The sequence below is a fragment of the Marmota monax genome, unplaced genomic scaffold, assembly GCF_021218885.2.
Source record: "Marmota monax isolate L192 unplaced genomic scaffold, Marmota_monax_Labrador192_F-V1.1 WCK01_AAM20220418_F8-fsc00033, whole genome shotgun sequence".
NCBI lineage: Eukaryota > Metazoa > Chordata > Mammalia > Rodentia > Sciuridae > Marmota > Marmota monax.
In genome coordinates, this window is record NW_026694282.1 from 5,478,299 (window position 1) to 5,503,164 (window position 24,866).

At 40.8% G+C, this 24,866-nt stretch overlaps 1 protein-coding gene across 6 annotated transcripts in view; it reads left to right on the forward strand.

Moving 5' to 3' along the window:
• The first annotated feature begins 1,940 nt into the window (after nucleotides 1–1,940).
• The window catches only part of Dennd4c (DENN domain containing 4C), a 108,127-nt gene continuing 85,201 nt past the window's right edge, over nucleotides 1,941–24,866 (forward strand). For 2 of the 6 annotated variants that reach the window (XM_046467314.2, XM_046467318.2), the window contains exons 1-2: nucleotides 1,945–2,318; nucleotides 24,373–24,694. In XM_046467314.2, the coding sequence (XP_046323270.1) occupies nucleotides 24,390–24,694 (305 nt within the window). In that variant the 5' untranslated portion in view covers nucleotides 1,945–2,318; nucleotides 24,373–24,389. Of the gene's footprint in view, nucleotides 2,319–2,524; nucleotides 2,667–24,372; nucleotides 24,695–24,866 lie in introns of those variants that run through there. The other 4 variants (XM_046467320.2, XM_046467317.2, XM_046467316.2 and 1 more) reach the window with 4 other exon arrangements.

Consider the following 24,866-nt stretch of genomic DNA (forward strand, 5'->3'; position numbering starts at 1 on the left):
GAACCCAAAGCCTTAGGAATACTAGACAAGTACTCTACTACTGAGCACTACTCCAGCCCCACTTAAATATTTTAAAACAAATTTGCACTTGGGGAAGTAAGGACAAGAAGTCAATAAGCTAATTCTCAAAATAGTGATACCCCTTTTTAAACTTCTGCCATCTAGATTATCAATGTCAAGGATGGCTTCCAGTTGACATCATTAAACTTTTATTGCCATTCATTCATTACTCCTCATCCCCCCTTCCCCCACCACCTCTCTCTTTCTGGTACAGGAGATGGAACCCAGGGGTCCTTTACCACTCAGCCACATCCCCAGTTTTTCTTAATTTTTTGTTTCCTTTTGTGACAAGGTCTCTTGCTAAATTGCTGTGACTGGCCTAGAATTTGAGATCTTTCTGCTTTAGCTGGGATTACAGGGGAGCGCAACCGTGTGGTCTGTTATGTATTTCTTCTTGAATCTATTCTGACTGCTAATGTGGTTAGGAAGGTAGTTTCTATTGCTGAATATAGAATCCCATAAATAAAATAACAGCAAGGTAATTGTGACCTAGGTCTAACCTCACCCTTTTCAGCAAAAATACAAATGAAATGAGACAGTAATTCTCGTGAAAATGGGGGGAGCATAGGAGGAATGGGGGAACTTTAGATAGGGCAAAGGGGAGGAAGGGGAAGAGAGGGGGCGTGTGGGTAGGAAAGATGGACATCATTACCCTAATTAATACATGTATGAAGAGATGAATGGTGTGACTCTACTTTGTGAACAACCAGGGACACGAAAAATTATGCTCTATATGTGTACTATGGGTTGAAATGCTTTCTGCTGCTGTCATGTATACCAAATTAGAATAAATAAATACTTAGGAAAATGATCATTATCTACAAGAATACTCACCAGATATGCACACATCTTTTTTTTTTTTTTCTTTTGGTACCCGGTATTGAACTCAGGGGCACTCGACCACTGAGCCACATCCCCAGCCCTATTTTGTATTTTATTTAGAGACAGGGTCTCATTGAGTTGCTTAGCACCTCGTTTTTGCTGAGACTGGTTTTGAACTCGCGATCCTCCTGTCTCAGTCTCCCGAGCCGCTGGGATTATAGGGGGGCACCACTACACCCGGCTGTACAAATCTTAATAGTTCTACTTTTGACCTACCATGGAATCTGTGAAGTAACTCGCCAGCTTATTGATTTATTTTTTTGGGAGGGGGACCTAGAGGCAAAAATTTCTAATTTTTCAAACCATTTGCTTCTTCTTGAATAATTTTTTAAAACGATGTCGAAAATACCTTGCAAAGTTTGCATTATAGCGAAATGACTCTGAATGGGAATGTGTAAATAAAGAGTCGCCACTTAAAGAGGCAGGAGGGTACCGATTATTTCAATGAACAATTTCCATATTTGGAGCTCCCATCCCAAAATCTCGGCAGAAGTAGCGAAACCGTCAGCGGTCAAACACTCTCCTAGCGCGGGTCTCTCCCGGGCCTCCTGACTCCTCAGTCACGGAGGGGAATTGAAACTCCACGTCCCTTTTGGCCCTCTCCTCAGTGATCTTGAGCTACTCAGCACCACTTTCCATATCTTTGAAAACCCCAAGAAGTGCAGCCGCCACCTGCCAGAGGTCTCACGATGAGTCTCAGCCCCGCAGGAACCGTGCCCAGCAGCGCCCCGAGCTCTCGCTTTCCGCGCAGCTCGGTGCCCGCCTGGCCCGAATTGTGGAGGCGGAGAGTAACCCCACCGGTCAGCCTCGGACCCCAAGGTGGTCGAGGTGAGGTTGGGGGGAGACGGCGGAGGAGCGCAGGGGCCCTGCCGCTTTGGCCCACCTCGGGGGCGGGGCTCAAGAAAGGTCCCGCCCCGCCCGGGCCCGCCCTTCTCCACCCCTCCCCCACCCTCGTCCCCCGCCCCCGCAGTAGGAAAGGGAGAGGGAGGAGGGAGGAAAAGTGCTGTTCTGTGGAAAGGGGCGGAAGGAGGGGAGGAAAAAAAAGAAAAAGGGAACAGAAACATGGCGGTCAGCTGTCGGGACGGCCACGCCGCTGGCAGCTCTTAGGCCATCCTCCGTTCACACTGTCCGGCCGCCCCGAGAGTCGCGGTGCGGGCACTGGTCGGTACCCTAGGCCGTTACCCCTAGCTGCGGGCGGCGCCCCCTGAGACCTAACCCGCGAAGCGGCGCAGGCGCAGATCGGCCGAGGCTGCTGGAACGAGTCCCCGGCCCTGCCCTTCGCTGCAGAAGGCGCCCAGGCCGAGAAGCCGGCACTTTCATGCCCCAGGAAGGCGCTGTGTGCTGACGAGGTGTGCTGACGCGGGAACCGGCGGCAGGTGAGTCTGCGGCGCGGGGCCTTTGGCGGAGAAACTCCGGGTTGCGCCTCCGCGGGGCAACGCGTCTAGGCGGGACGGCGCCGGGCAGGTAGCAACTCCGAGGTTTGAGTTGCGAGTGGCCCGCCCGCCGGGGGCGCCGAGGAGGCGGAGAGTGATCCGGGCCGGCACTCCTGGCCTAGTTTCTCTACTTTTCGGGGGACAGGGAGTCCTCACAGGCTCGCGGTGCGCTGGGGGAGAGGCTGCGGCTGGAAGGGCCTTCTCGCGGCTCAGCCCGGGCTCTGGAGACTCGCTGGCGTGCAGGCGCGAGGGCCCTGGGCCCGAGGGACCGCCCGGACCTCTGCCGCCTAGGTGGGGAGCCGGGTGGTGGGGGGTTGGGACCGGGGGCTCCCGGGGGATCGAGAGCTCCAGCGGGTGGCGGTGTTTGCAGAGAGGTTGGGGTACCGAGGGGTTCCGGGGGAAGAGCGGGGGTGCCCGGGCAGGTGTCGCAGGTGAATTGAGGACATTTCCTCCTCGCCGTGCGGTGGCTGATCCCTAGGGCTTTGTTGGGGGTGACTTGTAACGAAGGCCGGTTCCATCCAACTCCCGAGTGACTAAACACAATTAAAGCCAACGAATGAGCCTCTAGTGCTGACTCCTGTAAAGTGCTGTACCTTTTCTGTATTGAAGATGCTGTCATGTCCTTTTTTCCTCTTTTTTTCTGCTTCCGCGGCCTTTTCCCTCCCAAAGACCGTGCTTCATCAGAGCAGAGAAGGAATGACCCAGTTTTAAATGGTGTGTGGGGTTCTTCCACACGGGAAAATTTAGGGCAGTAACCGTAGTTACTTGTGTAAATATGAGAGTGTAATTTCCAGTAGCGAACCCTTGGCTGCTTGTGTGCTTGTCTCAGAAATTGTCTAATACTGTAACCTGAGAAATCGATCTCCTGAGTCTGCTTTAATTGTGTACAAGCCCAAGTTAAGGGGTTCTTCCGAAACCACAATTCGGTACGAGTAGATTTTCCCTTCAGGTTTCCCAGTTTAGAGGGTGACAGGCGTGTAGTTCTGACGTGCTTAGTTACTAAGTTTTCAGTAAATGTTTGATTTGGGGTGATTGTGTGTGTTAAGCTATGTATTTTGCGTTTTGTTTTGTTTTGTTTTGTTTTGTTTTGGGTACATCCTACAAGAGTGAAATTAATTGCAAAAGGAAAACTTCATCTCTGTGCATGAAAGGATACGTATTCTCTTGCTCACTATAACTTAAAAACAAAAAACGAAAAACAAACAAAAAAACAAACCAAACCAACAAAAACTTATTTTCTACCCTGTTCTTTGTATTACTGTTAGAGAGTTGTAAATTGCCTTTTTTTGTGTGTGAGACTAGGAACTCAGAAATAAACTTAGATTTGTAGATTTGTGTTCATAAACATGATCTGTCTCATAGGCTTACTTTCTTTCTTTCTTTTTTTTTTGAAATGTCAAGGAGTTTTCTGCTACTCAGTCCATACTTTTCCCCCATTGGTATCCCGTTTTACCAAGTTGCAAAATAGTTGATTGAGATTAGGGGTCTAATCTCAGTTGACTTTGTCCAGTAGTACCTTACCTAATGTACAACTGTTAAGGCTTATTAATTTGGGTAATAGAAAAGCTATGATGTTAGAATTGTTGAAGTTGTGGGTTGGAGCAACTTCTGTATAATTTGTTAACGAATACATTCTGTTGTTGAGAGTAAATATAGTATTTGTAGTATAAACTTGAGCTTTTAGTTGCAGAAATTGGCAACAGAGTTGGTGTGTAGAAACTGTTCTTAAAAGCTTTTTAAATTACAAGGAACTGCAGTGGTGTGTAGGTTGTAACAATTCATGATGCCAGACTTAGAAGGTTATTTGGGCCAGGAGCTCTTTCTAAAGAAACAAGTTTTGTAACAGAAAAGCTAACTTGTAGCTATATGCAAGGGATTTTGCATGATAAATAATAACCAGGAAACTTTGCTCTTTGTTTATTGGCCAGTTAAGACCAAAACATTTCATATTTTCATTGTAGTTTCCTGCCAAGACAAATACTGGTTTTGCATTGGCTTTACTCCTCAGTTTGAAGACCAGGTTTTAGTCTTGTGCTTACATCTTAAGTACAGGTTGTAAAGTAAAAAAGAAAGTTGCCGAGTCAGTGACAGCTCATCTCATTTGATTTTCTGATTTGGAAAACAGTTTGTTATAATTTGAATTTCCAATTTAATATGCTTGCTGAAACTTAGTAGGGCAGATAAACTTTCACAGTATATGAATTATATGTTATCATCTGTAAGCTGATACCACAAGTTGTACCTCTTCTTTTCAACTGTCAATTTAACAGACTTGTATTAATGGGGTACTTTGTGGTAATGGAAAACTCCTTGAAGAGTTAAAACTTGGGGGAACAATTCAAATAGTTTGCTTGGTATAAAACCATAGGTCTTTAACATCAGATTATAGGACATTCCAAACTTAATTAATTTTATTATTTGAAATATACAGTTTAGTGTTTGTGGAAAGAACGTTGCTTATAAACTTAAAATTAAAACCCAGAAATTTTACATATATATGTAGGTGTATGGATATAAAAAAGCTTAATGTGGTATTTGATTTTTTTTTTTTTTTAAACCAGGAATTGAACCCATGGGTGCTTAACCGCTAACCCACATCCCAGCTCTTTTTATTTTTTATTTTGAGATGGGGTCTTACTGAGTAGCTTAGGGCCTCCCTAAATTGCTGAGGCTGGCTTTGAACTCACCATCCTTCTGCCTCAGCTTCCTGAGTCCCTGGCTTATAGGTGTGTGCCACCATGCTTGTATTTGAAAATGTTTTCTTTTTCCTTTTTTTTTTTTTTGAGGATCAGGGTACTGGGGATTGAACCCAAGAGTGCTCAACCACTGAGCTGCATCCCCACTCCTTTTTATTTTTACTTTGAGACAGGGTCTCACCAAGTTGCCCATACTGGTCTTGAATTTGTGATCCTTTTGCCTCATTCTCCAGGGTTGCTGGAATTATAGGCATGTGCCACCATGTCAGGGTGAAAACTTTTACTTAGAAAAAAATATAATATGATTTAAGGAATTCAAAACAAAAATTTAAAATTATTGCCACTTGTCTCCCAGTTCCTGTTACAGGGGATTGAACCCTGGGATACTCTACCTATGAGCTTTATCCTCAGTCCCCTGCCCCCTACCCCCTTTTTGAGGCTGGGTCTTACTAAGTTGCTGAAATAAAATTTGTGATCTTCCTGACTCATTGCTACTCCCTCACTCCAGTTGCTGGGCCCTGCTTCATTTATTTCTTAATTTCTTCATTATTTCTGAAAGCATAAATGTTATATCTTTTTTAATTATGGAAAAAGGATCTGTTCTGTTGGGATAAAAATATGACTAACATAACAAAAAGGTGAATCTTGAAGTCTAGTAGGGTAAATAGTCCTATAAATAAGTACCATAAGTATAGCACAACTAATATAGAATAGTGCAAAAGATGAAACAGAGAGAATCACCCAACTTTGTATGATTCAGCAGAGATGGTTACATAATAGGAATCATTTAATTTAAATTTTGTTGTTGTTGTTGTTGTAGATGGACATAATACCTTTATTTTATTTATTTATTTTATGTTGTGCTGAGGATTGAACCCAGTGCCTTACATATGCTAGGCAAGCACTCTATCACTGAGTCACAACCACATTGAGCTACAACTACAGTCCAGGAGTCATTTAATTTAAAATTCAAAGAATGTTCCTAATCGGCACAAAGTAATGAAAGAATGTGACAGATTTAATTAAAATGCAGTAATTTAGTATATGAGCAAAGGTAGTTTTGGAGGGCAATGGATATTAAGCTGGAGGGATAAATGGGGACTATGTCATGGAGGGTCTTAAAGTCAAAAGAAGACCCTCCAAGCTGGACACGGTGGTGCATTCCTGTAATCCCAGTGGCTTGGGAGACTGAGGCAGGAGGATCACAAGTTTAAGACCAGCCTCAGAAACTCAGAGGGACTGTCTCAAAATAAAAAATGGGGATGTGACTCAGTGTGTTAAACGTCCATGAGTTCAATCCCTGGTACCAAAAACAGGAAAGAAGAAAGGAAGGGAAGGAAGAAAAGAAGGGAAGGGAGGAAGGGACATGAGGAAGGGAAGGGAGGGAGGGAGGATGAAGAGCCAGTTAAGGATTTTAAACTGTTACATATTTTTTACTTCATGTTTTGTTTGTGCTAAAATTTTTAAAATTGGTCTATTATAATTATACATAATGGTGTGATTCATTGTTATATATTCATAAATGCATACAATATAACAATATAATTTGGTCATTGTTGCTCCCCAGTATCTCCGCTTTTCTTCTCTTGCTCCCTTGCCCTAGTCCCATCTTCACTCTACTGGTCTCCCTTCTATTTCCTTTTCCTTTTTTCTTTCTTTGTCAGTACCCAGCAGCTCTGTATCGCTAAGCTACACCCCCAACCCTTTTTATTTTATTTTTTAAATTTTTTTTAATATTTATTTTTTAGTTTTCGGCAGACACAACATCTTTGTTGGTATGTGGTGCTGAGGATCGAACCTGGGCCGCACTCATGCCAGACGAGCACACTACCGCTTGAGCCACATCCCCAGCACCCCCCAACCCTTTTTAAATTTTTATTTTGAGACAAGATCTCCCTAGGCTGTTGAGTCTGGCCTCGAATTTGTGATCCTCTTGAGTTGCTGGGATTGTAGATGTGCATCACCATGCAGGCCACCCTTCTATTTTTATGAGATTCCCCACTCCCATTTTTTTTTTCTTTTTCCTCTCCAGTTTCCACATATGAGAGAAAACATACATTCCTTTACTTTATGAGTCTGTCTTAGTTTGCTTAACATGATGCTCTAAAGTTTCATCCATTTCCTGCAAATGACATAATTTAATTCCATTTTGAAGGATGGACTGGGAGAGCAGCTTTTATGAGGCTGCAGGTTCATCTGTTAGAAGGTATTGAAGGCAATTGGTAATAGTACTAATAGCATGAGGGAGGGGAAAGGATACATCCTGAAAACAAACTTTTTCTTCTGGCCCAGGGGCCTTATCTCTTTAGCCTTATTTTCTCCTTATCCACTATGTACCAGTTACACCAGCCTATTTTCAACTTCTTTACCTCAGTGCCTTAACATGATTCCATTTGCATGCTACCCTTGCTGAGAGCTCTTTCCTGATCATGGTATCTAGTTATGGAGATGGGTTATTGCCTATCAGATTATCTTGCTATCTGTAGAATTTTTTTTCCTTCCTTTTTCACATTTGGTCTACTTAGTAATTTTGCAGCTATATGCAGTCTGTTTCCTTTTTACAATTTTAAATGTATTTTTGCTCTTTCTGTTTCATTGATCTTTATTTGGGTCTCTTTAATTTCCTCAGCTGTGTTTTGTAATTTTTATTTTACAGTTTTGTATATATTTTGCTCAGTTTATCCCTAAGTATTTCACATTTTATTTTTAAATATTTTTTTAGTTGTCAATGAACCTTTATTTTCTTTATTTATATGTGGTGCTGAGAATCAAACCCAGTGCCTCACATATCCTAGGCAAGTGCTTTACTACTGAGCCACACCCCCAGTCCATATTTCATGTTTTTGGATGCTATATGTTGCTAATGATCCTGTATTTAAATTTTTTTCCAGTTTTTGGTGTATAGAAGCACAAATGATTGTTTTGTATATTGACTTTGCATTCCGTTACGTTAGTAAACATAATTTTTACTTCCAGTTGATTTCTATTTCTTTCTTTCTTTTTTTTTTCTTTTTTTTTGGTGGTGGGTGTTACCAGAGATTGAACCTGGGGTGATTTACTACTGAGCCACATCTCCAGCCATTTTTAATTTTTATTTTGAGAGAGAGTCTTGCTAAGTTGCTCAGGCTGGCCTTGAACTTGTGATCCTCCTGCCTCAGCCTCCTGAGTCAGTGGGATTATAGGCATGTGCAATCATGCTAGACTCGGAATAGCTTTATTTCTTTTTCTTGCCTTTATGATTTCCTTCTTTCTGCTTTCTTTGGATTTGTTTTTGTAATTCTTTCTCAAATTTCTTTTTCTTTTTTTTTTTTTATTTATTTTTAATTTTTTATTGTGGGTTGTTCAAAACATTACAAATTTCTTGACATATCATATTCCACACTTTGATTCAAGTGGGTTATGAACTCCCACCTTCACCCCATACACAGATTGCAGAATCACATCAGTTACACATCCATTGATTTACATATTGCCATACTAGTGTCTGTTGTGCTCCGCTGCCTTTCCCATCCTCCACCCTCCCCCCTCCCCACCTCTCCCCTCCCCTCCCCTCCTCTCTCTCTACCCCCTCCACTGTATAACCCTGAGGGTCTCCTTCCATTACCATGCAATTTCCCTTCTCTCTCCCTTTCCCTCCCACCTCTCATCCCTGTTAAATGTTAATCTTCTTCTCCTGCTCTTCGTCCCTACTCTGATCTTAGTTACTCTCCTTATATCAAAGAAGACATTTGGCATTTGTTTTTTAGGGATTGGCTAGCTTCACTTAGCATAATCTGCTCTAATGCCATCCATTTCCCTGTAAATTCTATGATTTTGTCATTTTTTAATGCAGAGTAATACTCCATTGTGTATAAATGCCACATTTTTTGTATCCATTCGTCTATTGAAGGGCATCTAGGTTGGTTCCACAGTCTTGCTATTGTGAACTGTGCTGCTATGAACATCGATGTAGCAGTGTCCCTGTAGCATGCTCTTTTTAGGTCTTTAGGGAATAGACCAAGAAGGGGAATAGCTGGGTCAAATGGTGGCTCCCTTCCCAGCTTTCCAAGAAATCTCCATACTGCTTTCCAAATTGGCTGCACCAATTTGCAGTCCCACCAGCAATGAACAAGTGTACCCTTTTCCCCACATCCTCGCCAGCACTTGTTGTTGTTTGACTTCCTAATGGCTGCCAATCTTACTGGAGTGAGATGGTATCTTAGGGTGGTTTTGATTTGCATTTCTCTGACAGCTAGAGATGGTGAGCATTTTTTCATGTACTTGTTGATTGACTGTATGTCCTCCTCTGAGAAGTGTCTGTTCAGGTCCTTGGCCCATTTGTTGATTGGGTTGTTTGTTCTCTTATTGTCTAATTTTTTGAGCTCTTTGTATACTCTGGATATTAGGGCTCTATCTGAAGTGTGAGGAGTAAAGATTTGTTCCCAGGGTGTAGGCTCCCTATTTACCTCTCTTATTGTTTCTTTTGCTGAGAAAAAACTTTTTAGTTTGAGTAAGTCCCATTTGTTGATTCTAGTTATTAACTTTTGTGCTATGGGTGTCCTATTGAGGAATTTGGAGCCCGACCCCACCGACTGTAGATCGTAGCCAACTTTTTCTTCTATCAGACGGCGCGTCTCTGATTTGATATCAAGCTCCTTGATCCATTTTGAATTCACTTTTGTGCATGGCGAGAGAAAGGGATTCAGTTTCATTTTGTTGCATATGGATTTCCAGTTTTCCCAGCACCATTTGTTGAAGATGCTATCCTTCCTCCATTGCATGCTTTTAGCCCCTTTATCAAATATAAGATAGTTGTAGTTTTGTGGATTGGTTTCTGTGTCCTCTATTCTGTACCATTGGTCCACCCGCCTGTTTTGGTACCAGTACCATGCTGTTTTTGTTACGATTGCTCTGTAGTATAGTTTGAAGTCTGGTATCGCTATACCGCCTGATTCACACTTCCTGCTTAGCATTGTTTTTGCTATTCTGGGTCTTTTATTTTTCCATATGAATTTCATGATTGCTTTATCTATTTCTACAAGAAATGCCGTTGGGATTTTGATTGGCATTGCATTAAACCTATAGAGAACTTTTGGTAATATCGCCATTTTGATGATGTTAGTTCTGCCTATCCATGAACAGGGTATATTTTTCCATCTTCTAAGATCTTCTTCTATTTCTCTCTTTAGGGTTCTGTAGTTTTCATTGTATAAGTCTTTCACCTCTTTTGTTAGGTTGATTCCCAAGTATTTTATTTTTTTTGAAGATATTTTGAATGGAGTGGTTGTCCTCACTTCCATTTCAGAGGATTTGTCGCTGATATACAGGAATGCCTTTGATTTATGCGTGTTGATTTTATATCCTGCCACTTTGCTGAATTCATTTATTAGCTCTAATAGTTTCTTTGTAGAGCCTTTTGGGTCTGCTAGGTATAGAATCATATCATCTGCAAATAGTGATAATTTAAGTTCTTCTTTTCCTATTTTGATGCCTTTAATTTCTTTCGTCTGTCTAATTGCTCTGGCCAGAGTTTCGAGAACTATGTTGAACAGAAGTGGAGAGAGAGGGCATCCCTGTCTTGTTCCAGATTTTAGAGGGAATGCCTTCAGTTTTTCTCCATTCAGAATGATGCTAGCCTGAGGCTTAGCATAGATTGCTTTTACAATATTGAGGTATGTTCCTGTTATCCCTAGTTTTTCTAGAGTTTTGAACATAAAGGGATGCTGTACTTTGTCGAATGCTTTTTCCGCATCTATCGAGATGATCATATGGTTCTTATTTTTAAGTCTATTGATGTGGTGAATAACATTTATTGATTTCCGTATATTGAACCAGCCTTGCATCCCAGGGATGAATCCTACTTGATCATGGTGTACAGTTTTTTTGATATGTTTTTGTATCCGATTCGCCAGAATTTTATTGAGGATTTTTGCATCTAGGTTCATTAGAGATATTGGTCTGTAGTTTTCTTTCTTTGAAGTGTCTTTGTCTGGTTTAGGTATCAGGGTGATGTTGGCCTCATAGAATGAATTTGGAAGTTTTCCCTCCTTTTCTATTTCCTGAAGTAGCTTGAAAAGTATTGGTATTAGTTCTTCTTTAAAGGTTTTGTAAAATTCTGCTGTATACCCATCCGGTCTTGGGCTTTTCTTAGTTGGTAGTCTTTTTATGGTTTCTTCTATTTCCTCAATTGATATTGGTCTGTTTAGGTTTTCTATATCCTCCTGACTCAATCTGGGCAGATCATATGACTTAAGAAATTTATCTATGCCTTCACTATCTTCTAATTTATTGGAGTATAAGGATTCAAAATAGTTTTTGATTATCTTCTGTATTTCTGAAGTGTCTGTTGTGATATTGCCTTTTTCATCCCGTATGCTAGTAATTTGAGTTCTCTCTCTTCTTCTCTTCGCTAGCATCGCTAAGGGTCTGTCGATTTTGTTTATTTTTTCAAAGAACCAACTTTTAGTTTTGTCAATTTTTTCAATTGTTTCTTTTGTTTCGATTTCATTAATTTCAGCTCTGATTTTAATTATTTCTTGCCTTCTACTTCTTTTGCTGTTGTTTTGCTCTTCTTTTTCAAGGATTTTGAGATGAAGTATGAGATCATTTATTTGTTGGTTTTTTCTTTTTTTAAGGAATGAACTCCAAGCAATGAATTTTCCTCTTAGAACTGCTTTCAATGTGTCCCATAGATTCCGATATGTTGTGTCTGTGTTTTCATTTATCTCTAATAATTTTTTAATTTCCTCCTTGATGTCTTCTATAACCCATTGATCATTCAGTAACCTATTGTTCATTCTCCAAGTGATGTATGCTTTTTCCTTCCTTCTTTTATCGTTGATTTTCAGTTTCATTCCATTATGATCAGATAAGATGCATGGTATTATCTCTACTCCTTTATATTGTCTAAGAGTTGCCCTGTGACATAATATATGATCTATTTTTGAGAAGGATCCATGTGCTGCTGAGAAAAAAGTGTAACTGCTTGATGTTGGGTGGTATACTCTATATATGTCAATTAGGTCTAGGTTATTAATAGTGTTATTGAGTTCTATAGTTTCCTTATTCAACTTTTGTTTGGAAGATCTGTCCAGTGGCGAGAGAGGTGTGTTGAAGTCTCCCATGATAATGGTATGGTGGTCTATTAGACTCTTGAACTTGAGAAGAGTTTGTTTGACGAACATAGCTGCACCATTGTTTGGGGCATAAATATTTATGATTGTTATGTCTTGTTGGTGTATGGTTCCCTTAAGCAGTATGTAGTGTCCCTCTTTATCCCTTTTGATTAACTTTGGCTTGAAATCTATTTTATTTGATATGAGTATGGACACTCCTGCTTGTTTCCGAAGTCCATATGAGTGATATGATTTTTCCCAACCTTTCACCTTCAGCCTATGTATGTCTTTTCCTATCAAATGCGTCTCCTGTAGGCAGCATATTGTTGGGTCTTGTTTTGTGATCCATTCTACTAGCCTGTGTCTCTTGATTGGTGAGTTTAAGCCATTAACATTTAGGGTTATTATTGAGATATGGGTTGTTCTTCCAGCCATATTTGTTTATTTATGTTACTAAACATGGTTTGTTTTCCTCTTTGATTATTTTTCCCCCCTTTACTGTCCTACCTCCCACTGTTGGTTTTCATTGTTATTTTCCATTTCCTCTTCCTGTAATGTTTTGCCAAGGATGTTTAGAAGAGATGGTTTTCTAGCTGCAAATTCTTTTAACTTTTGTTTATCGTGGAAGGTTTTAATTTCATCTTCCATCCTGAAGCTTAATTTCGCTGGAAACACAATTCTTGGTTGGAACCCATTTTCTTTCAGTGTTTGAAATATGTTATTCCAGGATCTTCTAGCTTTCAGAGTCTGTGTTGAAAGATCAGCTGTTATCCTGATTGGCTTACCCCTAAATGTGATCTGCTTCCTTTCTCTTGTAGCTTTTAAAATTCTCTCCTTATTCTGTATGTTGGGCATCTTCATTATAATGTGTCTAGGTGTGGGTCTCTTATGATTTTGCACATTCGGCGTCCTGTAGGCTTCTAGGATTTGGGATTCTGTCTCATTCTTCAAGTCTGGGAAGTTTTCTCGTATTATTTCATTGAATAGACTGCTCATTCCTTTGGTTTGGAGCTCTGTACCTTCCTGTATCCCAATGACTCTTAAGTTTGGTCTCTTAATGTTATCCCATATTTCTTGGATGTTCTGCTCATGGTTTCTTAACAGTCTTGCTGAGCTGTCTATGTTCTTTTCCAGTTGAAATACTTTGTCTTCATTGTCTGATGTTCTATCTTCTAAGTGTTCTACTCTGCTGGTAGTATTCTCCATTGAGTTTTTAAGTTGGTTTATTGCTTCCTGCATTTCTAGGATTTCTGTTTGTTTGTTTTTTATAACCTCTATCTCCCTGTATAGTTGATCCTTTGCTTCCTGGATTTGTTTGCGTAATTCATTGTCGAAGTGATCTTTCATTGTCTGATTTTGCTGTTTAATGTCTTCCTTGATACTCCAGATCATCTGAAGCATGTATATCCTGAATTCTTTATCTGACATTCCATCTGCTGCAGCTGTTACCTCTTCTAAAGTTGCGTTGACCTGCATTGCTTGTGGTCCTTTCTTTCCTTGTCTTTTCATACTGCTTGCGTATCTTTCCTGCAGGTGCGGGCGGCGGCTCTGCTCTCTCCTTATTCCAATTGGGGTGTCGTGGCTACCACGCCGGCAGGTCACTGGGCCTGTTCTGGGCGCTGGCGGCGGCTCTGTTCTGCCGCTACTCCAATTGGGGTGACAAGTGTACCACGCTGGCAGGCCACCGGGCCTGATCCGCCGGTTGGTTGCAGGTTTGCCTACCCTGCAGGCGCGGGCGGCGGCTCTACTCTGCCCCTACTCCAAATGGGGTGATGTGTCTGTCGTACCGGCAGGCCACTGGGCCTGTCCCGCTGGTCGGTCGCAGATCTGCCCACCTTTCGGGCACAGGTGGAGGCTCTGCTCTGCCCCTACTCCAATTGGGGTGTCGTGACTACCCCGCCTGCAGGACGCTGGGCCTGTTCCTGGCACGGGCGGCGACTCTGCTCTGCCCCTACTCCAATTAGGGTGGTGTGTGTACCACGCCGGCAGGCTCCTGGGCCTGATCCGCCGGTCTGTTGCAGGTCTGCCTACCTTGGAGGCGCGGGCGGCGGATCTGCCCTGCCCCTCCTACCACGCCTGCGGACTCCTGGGCCTGATCTGCAGGTTGGTCACAGGTCTGCTCACCCTGCGGGCACGGTTGGCAGTTCCGCTCCGCCCCCACTCCAATTGGGGTCACGTGACCACCACACAGGCAGGGCCTGTTCCGGGCGTGGGAGAAGGATCTGCTCTGCCCCTACTCCAGTTGGGGTGACGTGTGTACCACACTGGCAGGCCACTGGGCCTGACCCGCCAGGCTGTCACAGGTCTGTTTACCTTGCAAGCGCGAACGGCGGCTCTGCCCTGCCCCTCCTACCACGCCCATGTACCACTGGGTCGCGGGTCTGCCCACCTTGCGGGTGCTGGTGGCGGCTCCGCTCTGCCCCCTCTCCAATTGGGGTCACGCTGTCACCATGCTGGCGAGCCGCTGGGCCTGCTCCGGGCGCTGGCGGCGGCCCGTCTCCTACCCTCTGGCTCGATGACAAATTGAGGAGACTCGGGTGTCTGTGCCTCACCCCCGCTACCAGGAGACCAACTGTTTATGTTGCCGCTGGTATTGATGAAGTTCTCTCCTCCGCCGCTTTCTGATGACATCAGATCTCTGCCATGTTGGTATCCTATGCGAATGGCAGCATTTCGTTCCCCTTGCCGGGCAACCAAAGCAACGGGTGAGTCCTGACCGGCCCTCAGCAGGACCCGGACCGAGAAGCAGTTTCCGCGGGCTCCTAGCCCCGGGCCAGGGAAGTTCCGGGAGCTGGAACTCGGCCGCTCCGTGCGGTGTAAGCTCCTATAAGTGTAGGCTCCAAGAAGCAGTCCCCGCGGGCTCAGTTCTGGGAGCCGTAATTCGGCCGCTTAGTGCTTGGTGTATGCTCTGATAGGAGCAGGGTCCAAGAAGCAGCCTCCGCAGGCTCCGCAGCCCTGGGCCAGGGCGGTTCCGGGACGGTTCCGGGAGCCGGAACTCGGCCGCCCCGCGCTTGGTGTTCGCTCCGATAAGATCAGGTTCTAAGAAGCACCCAGGCACTGAACCCTAGCAATCTGTCTGCAAGCCGCAGGCGAATTGCAGCCTGAAATTACCTGTTCTATGGCTGAATGAGCTGCGTCCAGTCGAAAACAGGTATGGTGACGTCAGCTTTCCAACATGGTGGCTGCTGGCCTCCTCTGTGGTCTGACCGGTGTGGAGAACCGAGATGGACCGCTTCCTTCCCCCGTCTCGAACCCAGAATTCAGCCCTGAGTACGGTGCTTGCACGGCTGGCAGAAACTGCAGCGCTGTATCCCTGCGTCGCTATCTCCTCGTTTCCCAGCGCATGCTGCAGACTCTAGCCGCGGGGCGATTTGCTGAATAAGCAGTGTTACCCTCCGTGCGACAAACCTCTCGCGTTTGAGACCCCGTAGCCGATCCTCGTGCAATGGAAATCCTTCCTCCAGGTTCCGGAGCACCCCACTATTGCTGGAAATTCCTAACAAGATATCCTTTAGCCGTCCTGACTTGTCATACTCCCACACAGTGAAGCAGCACACGGGGGCAATGCACTCCCCTCGCCGCCATCTTCCTTCCTCCTCTCCATTGGGTTTTTCTTTTTCTTTTTTTTAATATTTATTTTTTAGGTGTAAATGGACATAACACAATGCATTTATTTTTATGTGGTGCTTAGGATCGAATCTGGGTCCTGCCTGTGCTAGGCGAGCGCTCTACCGCTGAGCCACAATCCCAGCCCATCTTTTTCTTTTTTTTTTTTTTAAAGGTTAATCTTTAAAAAAATTTTTTTAGTTGTAGATGGACACAATACTTTTATTTATTTTTTTAATGAGGTGCTGAAGATCAAATCCAGTGCCTCACACATGCTAGCCATGTGCTCTACCACTGAGCCACAACCCCAGCTCCTCTATCTTAATGTTGAAATCTAGATTTAAAAAAAATTTTTTTTAGATGTTTGGACCTTTATTTTATTTGTTTATTTATATGTGGTGCCGAGAACTGAACCCAATGCCTCACACATGGCTAGGAAAGCACTCTACCACTGAGCCACAGCTTCAGCCCCAAAGATTTTTTTTTTTTTCCTTCAGTTCTAGAGATTGAACCCAGGGCCATATGAATGCTAGGTAAGTACTGCCATTGAGCTACATCCTCAGCCCTTTTTTTCTTTTTCAAAATTTGATTTTGAGACAGAGTCTTGCGATAGAGCATGGTGGTGCACTCCTGTAATCACAGTGGCATGGGAGGCTAAAGGCAGGAGCATCGAAAGTTCAAATCCAGCCTGAGCAATTTAGCAAGGCCTTCCAATAAAGATATTGTCTTTAAATAAAAAATAAAAAGGGCTGGGGATGTGTGCAGTGGTTAATTGCCTTGGGTTCAGTACTGGGTACCAGCCAGATTGCTCAGGTCAGCCTTGAACTTGTGGTCCTCCTGCCTTTTGATTTGCTAGTATTATATGCATATGTCATCCATGCTAAGATGAAGTTTAGACTATTGATTTGAGACCTTGCTTTATTTCAGATGAAAGTGTTCAGTGCTATACATTTTTTTCTCCAAGCACTTCTTTAACTGAATTCTACAATTTTGGTATGTTTATCTCTCTTTTTTTTTTTTTTTTTTAATTAGGGGGAGAGAGAGAGAGAGAGTTTTTTAATATTTATTTTTAGTTTTCGGTGGACACAACATCTTTATTTTTATGTGGTGCTGAGGATCGAACCTAGTGCCCCGTGCATGCCAGGCGAGCACGCTACCTCTTGAGCCACATCCCCAGCCCTTTTTTAAAAAATTTTTTTTTTTTTTAAATTGTAGATGGACACAATACCTTTATTTTATTTATTTTTATATGGTGCTGAGGATCGAACCCAATGCCTCATACGTGCTAGGAAAGCACTCTGCCACTGAGCCACAATCCTAGCCCTGGTATGTTATCTTTTCTGTTTTCTTAAGTTTAAAACATTTTGTAATTTCCTTCTGAACCCTTAATTATTTAGAACTGTGTTTGATTTCCAAGTGTTACGGGCTTGGATGTGTGTAGCTCAGTGGTAGAGTGCTTGTCTAGCATGTGTGAGGTCCTGGGTACAAACCACTGTATCAACATGAAAAAAAATCAAAGCAAATGAAATAACAACAACAAACAATTAGCTGGTATCTCATAAGTAACAAATTTACTTAAAACAATTTCCATACTTTTGGACATTTTCCTGTTGTCACTGATTTTGGTACTCAAATTTGAATCTTCTTTAGCTTAAAAGAGTACCTCAGACCTCCCCCCTTCTTTTTCTTTTCATTATATTGACATTTTCCCAGAATTCTCCCCCTTAATTTGGGCTTGCCTGCTTGGCCCTTCATGATTAGACTAAGGCAATGTATTATTATTATTATTATTATTTTGTACCGAGAATTGAACTCAGGGGCATTTGACCACTGAGTCACATCTCCAGCCCTATTTTGTATTTTACTTAGAGACAGGATCTCACTGAATTGCTTAGTGCCTCTCTAAGTTGCTGAGGCTGGCTTTGAACTCATGTTCTTCCTGTCTCAGCCTCCTGAGCTGCTGGGATTACAGGCGTACCCCACTATGCCTGGCTAAGGCAGTGTATTTTTGTTGGTATACTGTATCACTGCTGTGTTCTTTATAGTGCATCCCAACAGAAGGCATATTGTATAAGTCTGATCAATTATTAGTGATATGAGCTGTATTTCTCTGGTATTACATTTTATTTCTTTATGATTATTAGTATCTTTAGGAATTAATTTGAGATTGTATAAGTGTCCTATTTTCCAACAAAATTCTACCTAGTAGTTTTAATAACAATTGATGATTTTTTATTGAATCTGAATGTATGATTGTAAAATGATTATTTTCTACCATTCCATCTACATTTATCAGTTGACATTCTATTGTTAAAAAAACCTTCATTCATTCATTCATTCATTTTATTGTGTCAGTGTGGGCTCAAGAGTTTAAAAACATCAGTGTTGGCTGGGAATGTGGCTTAGGGAATGTGGCTTAGGGGTTGAGCCCTTGCCTAACATGCACAAGGTTCTGGGTTTCATCCCCAGCACAACACATGCACACACACAAATATACAGGAGGAAAATAATGGCAATAATGGATTATAATATGTTGTCTTTTTTTCCCCGCCATGTTGGGGGGCCTCACATAGTAAGCCTGCACTCTACTGCTGAGTATAGTATCCCCAGGTCCTGCCACTCATTTTCATTTCTAAATTGTCCACAGTTTGACTAGTGAGAGACTCTTTAGGCTAGTTCCTTTGTCCTTTTGACAGAACCGCAATAGTCTTTTATTTCATTTTATTGTTTTTTTAGGGCTACCTAAAAAAAAATAGTATAGTACAGTGGTAAAGTGCATGCTGAGCATGCATGAGGCCCTGGGTTCAATCCCGAGCATTATAGAAAAGTAAATAAATAAAAATAACAAATGAGGCTGGGATTGTAGCTTAGTGGTAGAGCACTTGCCTAGTGTACATGACTCTATTTTCTATCCCCAGCACCCCCCTCCCCCAAAAAGCCAGAAAACAAAAATAAAAATGAAAAAAGAAAAGTGATTTTCCCTCCTTGCATATGTTGTTCTGTGTGTATCTTGAACTTTCCTGCCCTGTTCTGTCATTTTTCTAAGGACCTCTGGTATGTTTTAGTGGAAAATGGTTTTAAGAAACAAAGAGCTAGGTGTCAGGTATGTTTGTGGATAGTGGATGACACTGTTCCTGGGGTTCTTTTTAGCAGAAAGATAGGAAAAAAAAAAAAAACAACATACACACATAGAAGCATGTACTCCCTATCCCCACCCCCCGCCCCAAATCCCTGGCTCTTTTATTTTTTATTTTGAGACAAGGTCTTGCTAAATCGCCTTGACTCCAGTTTGTTTTTCTCCTACCTCAGCCTCTAAAGTGCCTTGGATTTATTTATAGGTGTGCATCACCTCACCCAGCTTTTTTTTTTTTTTTAATAACTTAATTTCATTTATTTATATATGGTGCTGAGTATCGAACCCAGGGCCTTGCATGTGTGAGGCGAGTGCTTTACCACTGAGCCATAACCCCAGCCCCTCACCCAGCTTTTTTCTAATGTTTTAAAAGTTAGAGATTTACACAGAAAAACTGACTTCTGGCTTTTCTTAAAAAGACAAAAAGGAAGTTCTGTTTTTTTTTTTTTTTTTAATTTTTTATTGTTGGTTGTGGAAGTTCTGTTTTTTCCAAGTTCATGTGGCAGTTAACTACTGGATGGACCCTAGTGGCAGTGATTGCCTGTGCTCACAGGGTTATTATATCCTATAGGCATTTGTGGTTGCAACCTTTTCTAAAGCACTCCTTTGCAGAATTTCCAGTGGTAGGTATGACAGTAGAGAATTACTTTGGTTTGTGATGAGAAAGAGGAATTCATATCATCTGAAATGACTGTTTTTTAGGTTCCCTGACCAGTTGGTGTAACTGACCTTAATAATGTTCTCTAAAAGGAATGATCAAGTCCCTGTTCTAAATCATTTAATGTAGCAAATAACTTTAATCAAACTGTACTTTGTGGTTTAAACAAAATCCATTATTCATTTTGCATGGTTTGTTACACTGAGGAACAGACAGGCATTTTTGAAGTTTAAAAAATATATTTTTATTACAATGAGAAGAATTGTGTGACCTACATTGAGTATTGTAAATTGAAGTTAATAATTTTTTTGATGTTAATGAATTTATTTATTGGAATGTATGCCATTCCGACTAGTAAGGTGACATGAACTTGATTATGAAAGATTATCTTCATTATAGTTGGAAAGTGAATTAATTATTAAACTATATATCTAAGTTGATTTTACATATAATTTTTTCTTTCTTTTTTTTTTAAGAGAGAGAGAGAATTTTAATATTTTATTTTTTTAGTTTTCGGCGGACACAACATCTTTGTGTGTGATGCTGAGGATCGAACCCGGGGCGCACGCATGCCAGGCGAGCACGCTACTGCTTGAGCCACATCCCTAGCCCCAATTTTACATATAATTTTTTCTTCAAAAGCTTTTGTTAATACAAAGTGTTGGCATGGATGTAGAGAATGCAGAAACTTTGTATACCTAGGTAGGAATATAGTTTGGGATAATCATTATGGAAGACATTATGGAGAGTCTCCAAGAAAAAAAAATAGAACTATCATATGATCCAGCAATTTCTCTTCTAGTCTGCATCTGAAGGAAATGACATCAGTATCTTGAAGCTATATCTGTACTCCCAAGTGTATTGTAGCATTTTTCAAGTCAAGATATGGAAATAACTTAGTGTCCAATGGTAAATGAATGGATAAGGAAAGTATGAGATATATACACTTACATATATGTACCAAGGAATAACATTCATCCATAAAAAGAATAGAATCCTATCACTTGCATCAACATGGATAGCCCTGAGAAAATAAGTCATATACGGAAAGACAGATAACTCATATTTGCACTGTACTATGAATAAAAAAGAAACCATTGAATTCATAAAATTAGAGAACACAATAGTGGTTACTAGAAGCTGAGGAGTATAGTGGAGAAAAGGAGTTGGGAGAGAGAGGTGAATGGAATATAAAATCACCCCCAGGGACTGGGAGTGTAGTTTAGTGGTAAAGTGATTGCCTAGCATGGATGAAGCTCTGGGTTCAATCCCTAGCACTTAAAAAAAAAAAAAAAAATTCACAGCTTGACTGGAAGAATAAATTCTTGTATCCTGTTACACAAAAGGATAATTATCGTCAATAATATTGTATTGTATGATTCAAAATAGCTCCAAAGAGAGAATTTTCAATGGTGTATATGTGTGTGTACTGGGGATTGAACCCAGAGGCACTTAACTCCTGAGCCATGTCCCTAAACTTTTTTATTTTCCATTTTGAGATAGGGTATCACAAAGTTGCTTAGGGCATAAGTTGTTGAGGCTGGCTTTGAACTTGTGTTGATCCTCCTGCTTTAGCTTCCTTAGCTCCTAGAATTATATGTGTGCGCCATCATTCCCTGCTCAATGTTCTTCTCACAAAGAAAGAAGTGATAAATGTTGGAGAAGATGGATAAACCTAAATATCCTGAGCTGGTCATTACTGAGTACAGAAATGTTCTGAAACATCACACTGTACCCCATGCAAGTTTACAATTATTATCTGTCAGTTAAAAAATATATGGTATAGCTGGGCATGGTAGTACGTACTTGTAACCCCAGCATTTGGGAGGCTATGGCAGGAGGATCGCAAGTTAGAAGCCAAGGGTCTTCAAACTGAAACCCTGTCTACAAAAAAAAAAAGTATAATGGAATATTATTTAGCTGTAAAGACAGGAAATCCTGTCACTTGTGATAATATAGAAAACCCTGTAGGGGCTTGATGTGGTGGTGCATGTCTGTAATCCCAGCGGCTGGGAGGTGAGGCTGAAGCAGGAGGATTGCAAATTCAAGGCCAGTTTTAGCAATTTAGAGAGGGTCTAAGCTACTTAGTGTGGCCATATCTCAAAATAAAAATAAAAAGGGCTGGGGATGTGGTTCAGTGGTTAAGTGCCCCTGGGTTCAATCTCTGGAAAGGTGAACAAGAAAACACACACACACACACACACAACAAAAAGAAAACCCTATAGAACATTACCCTAAGTGAAATAAGCCAGACACTGACAAATATTTTACTATCTCACTTAAATGTGTGGCATCTAAACTCAGAATAGAGATTACCAGGGGTTGTTGCCAGTTCCTGAAGAGGAGAATGGAAATGGGGAGATGTTGGTCAAAGTGTGTAAACTTTCAGTTATAAGGTTAATAAGTCCTGGGGATATATGTAACCATGATGACTGTATTTACTAATATGTTATTGTTTCTTTGGAATTTGATAAGCAGATTTTAAAGTGCCCTTATCCCCTTATATACAAAGGGTAACTATGAGTGTTGATGAATGTATTAGTTAATTTGACTATGTTGTTATCTGTGTACCACTAATGTTTACAATCAACATTTTCATAAACTTATTTTAGAATAATCTAAGGACATTATATATATATATATATATATATATATATATATATATATATATTTTATGTGATAAAATTAATAAATCTGAAATATAAAAAAGTTTTTAATGTAGACTCCTTTTTATAAAGAGTAAAGGATAATTTTTACATCACTCTATTCTACTTTTTTGTTACTTCATATAGGTGGAATCATATAGTGTTTGTATTTTTGTGACTGTCTTATTTCATTTTGCATAATGTTCTCAAAGTTAATCCTTGTTGTAGCATGTGTCAGAATTCTACACATTTTACACTGTATGTTTGTGCCACCTCTTGGCTATTGTGAATAATGTTGTGTGACTAATGATCTCAAGCATCTTATTATGGCCATTTATATCTCTTCTTTGGTTACCATTTTCCCTGAATATGTACTGGATGGTCTAGCCTGTCTGACAAGGCAAGAAAAAGAAGTAAAAGGTATATACATTGGAAAGAAAGAAGGAAAAAATTATCTTTATTCACACATACATTATTGTCTATATAACTAAAATATGATGGACCCTAAAAAAAATTCTAGAGTTTCTGATCAATACAAAAAAATCAAATGTGTTTCTGCATAATAGCAGGGAATGAATGGAAATTGATTTTAAAAGAAAACAATAGCATTTATAATAGCATTTAAATTAGAGATAAATCTGACAAAAGGGGTATGTATGTTTGAGTTTAATCAGCTTTCCATTACTGTAACAAAAATACCTGAGATAATCAACTTAGGAAAAAGATTTATTTTCATTTACAGTTTCAGAAGTTTTAGTCCATGGTCATTTGGTCCAGTTGCATTGAGCCTGTGGTAGCACAGCACATTATGGCATGAGATCATTGTAGAAAAGGCCTGTTCTCATGACAGTCAGGAAACAAAGAGAGACAGAAGGGATCATTATTTCAATATTCCTTTCAAGGGAATTTCTCAGTAAGCTAACTTCCTTCCACTAGGTCTTACTTTTTTGGAAGTGGTTACTAGGGATTGAACCCAGGGGTACTTCATCACTGAGCTACAATTCCATCCTTTTTTATGTTGGATACCGGATCTTAGTAAGTTGTGCAGGCTTATCTTCAACCAGTAATCCTCAGCCTTCTGAGTAGCTGGGATTACATATGTGTACCACTGTGCCTGGCAGGCCCCACTTCTTAAAGGTGCTATACTTTATACCATATACAAAAGTAAACTCAAAATGGATTATAGATCTGGGGCTGGGGTTGTGGCTCAGCTGTAGAGCACTTGTCTAGCATGTGCAATGCGCTGGGTTTGATCCTCAGCACCATATAAAAATAAATAAATAAAATAAAGGTATTGTGTCCAACTAAAAAATATTTTAAAAAATGGATTATAGACCTACATGTAAAACCTAAAATTATAGAACTCTTACAAGAAAATGTGGTAGAAAACCTTTGTCATCTTGGAATATACAATTTGAATCACACATAAAAGAACGCATTATTAAAATTGGCCTTATGGCACATGCTTGTAATCCCATCTAGTCGGAGGATGAGGCAGGAGAATTGCAAGTTCCTGGCTAAGCTAGGTAACTTAGCAAGACCCTGTATCAAAATGAAATTGTGGATGTAGCTCAGTTGTAGTGTACTGTGGACAGCTCTGGATTCAATTTCTCAGTAATTGCAAAAAGAAAAGAGAGAAAAGACCCACATTGATAATTTGCTCTTCATTAAAAAAAAAAAAATCTGCTTCTTTTGAGAAGACAAGCCACAGACTTGGAAAAAATATTTGCAATACATAGGCCAGATATATGACTTTTTAAAATACTCTGAATATAGTTCATTAAGTGCATTTTGCTTAAGGGAAAGCACGCATCTCTGAAAGTTGGATAGTTCTTTTTTTGGAAGGGCATGTATTGGGGATTGAACTCAGGGACACTTTATCACTGAGCTATATCCTCAGCCCTTTTATTTATTATTAGTGAGATAAGGTGTCACTAAGTTGCTTAGGGCCTTGCTAAGTTGCTGAGGCTGGCTTTGAGCTTGCAGTCTTCCTGTCTCAGCCTCCTGAGTCATTAGGATTACAGGCATGCGCCATTGTGCCCAGCTCTGACAGTTTAATTGGGAAGTATGGAAGTTGATTATTGTTAACTCAAAGATATTTTAATGTTCAGTGAGTTATGATAAAGTATATTATTTAATTGATGCATAGTCTCCCTCTCTTTTAGGAAGTAGAATAGCAGCCATGATCGAAGACAAAGGACCAAGAGTGACAGACTACTTTGTTGTGGCAGGTCTCACTGATACATCTACTCTTTTGGATCAAGAGATAAATCGTTTAGATACTAAGTCAACAGGACCTAAAGCTCCAATTACAGACATTGCCATTATCATCAAATCAGCTGGGGAAACAGTACCTGAAGGTTACACCTGTGTTGAAGCCACTCCATCAGCTCTCCAAGCAAACTTGAACTATGGAAGTCTAAAAAGTCCAGAACTTTTCTTGTGTTATAAGAGAGGAAGAGATAAACCACCTCTTACAGATATTGGGTATGGTAACTTTTCTTTTACTATAGTGAGGTGGAATAAAATTAATTTAAGGTACATGTGGCAGAAATTCAAAATCCTTGATGGTTTTATTATTATCTGTTACTTTAGTAACAAGTATATTCATATATTACACACACACTTATATATATATGTGTATATAAAAAATTCCCTT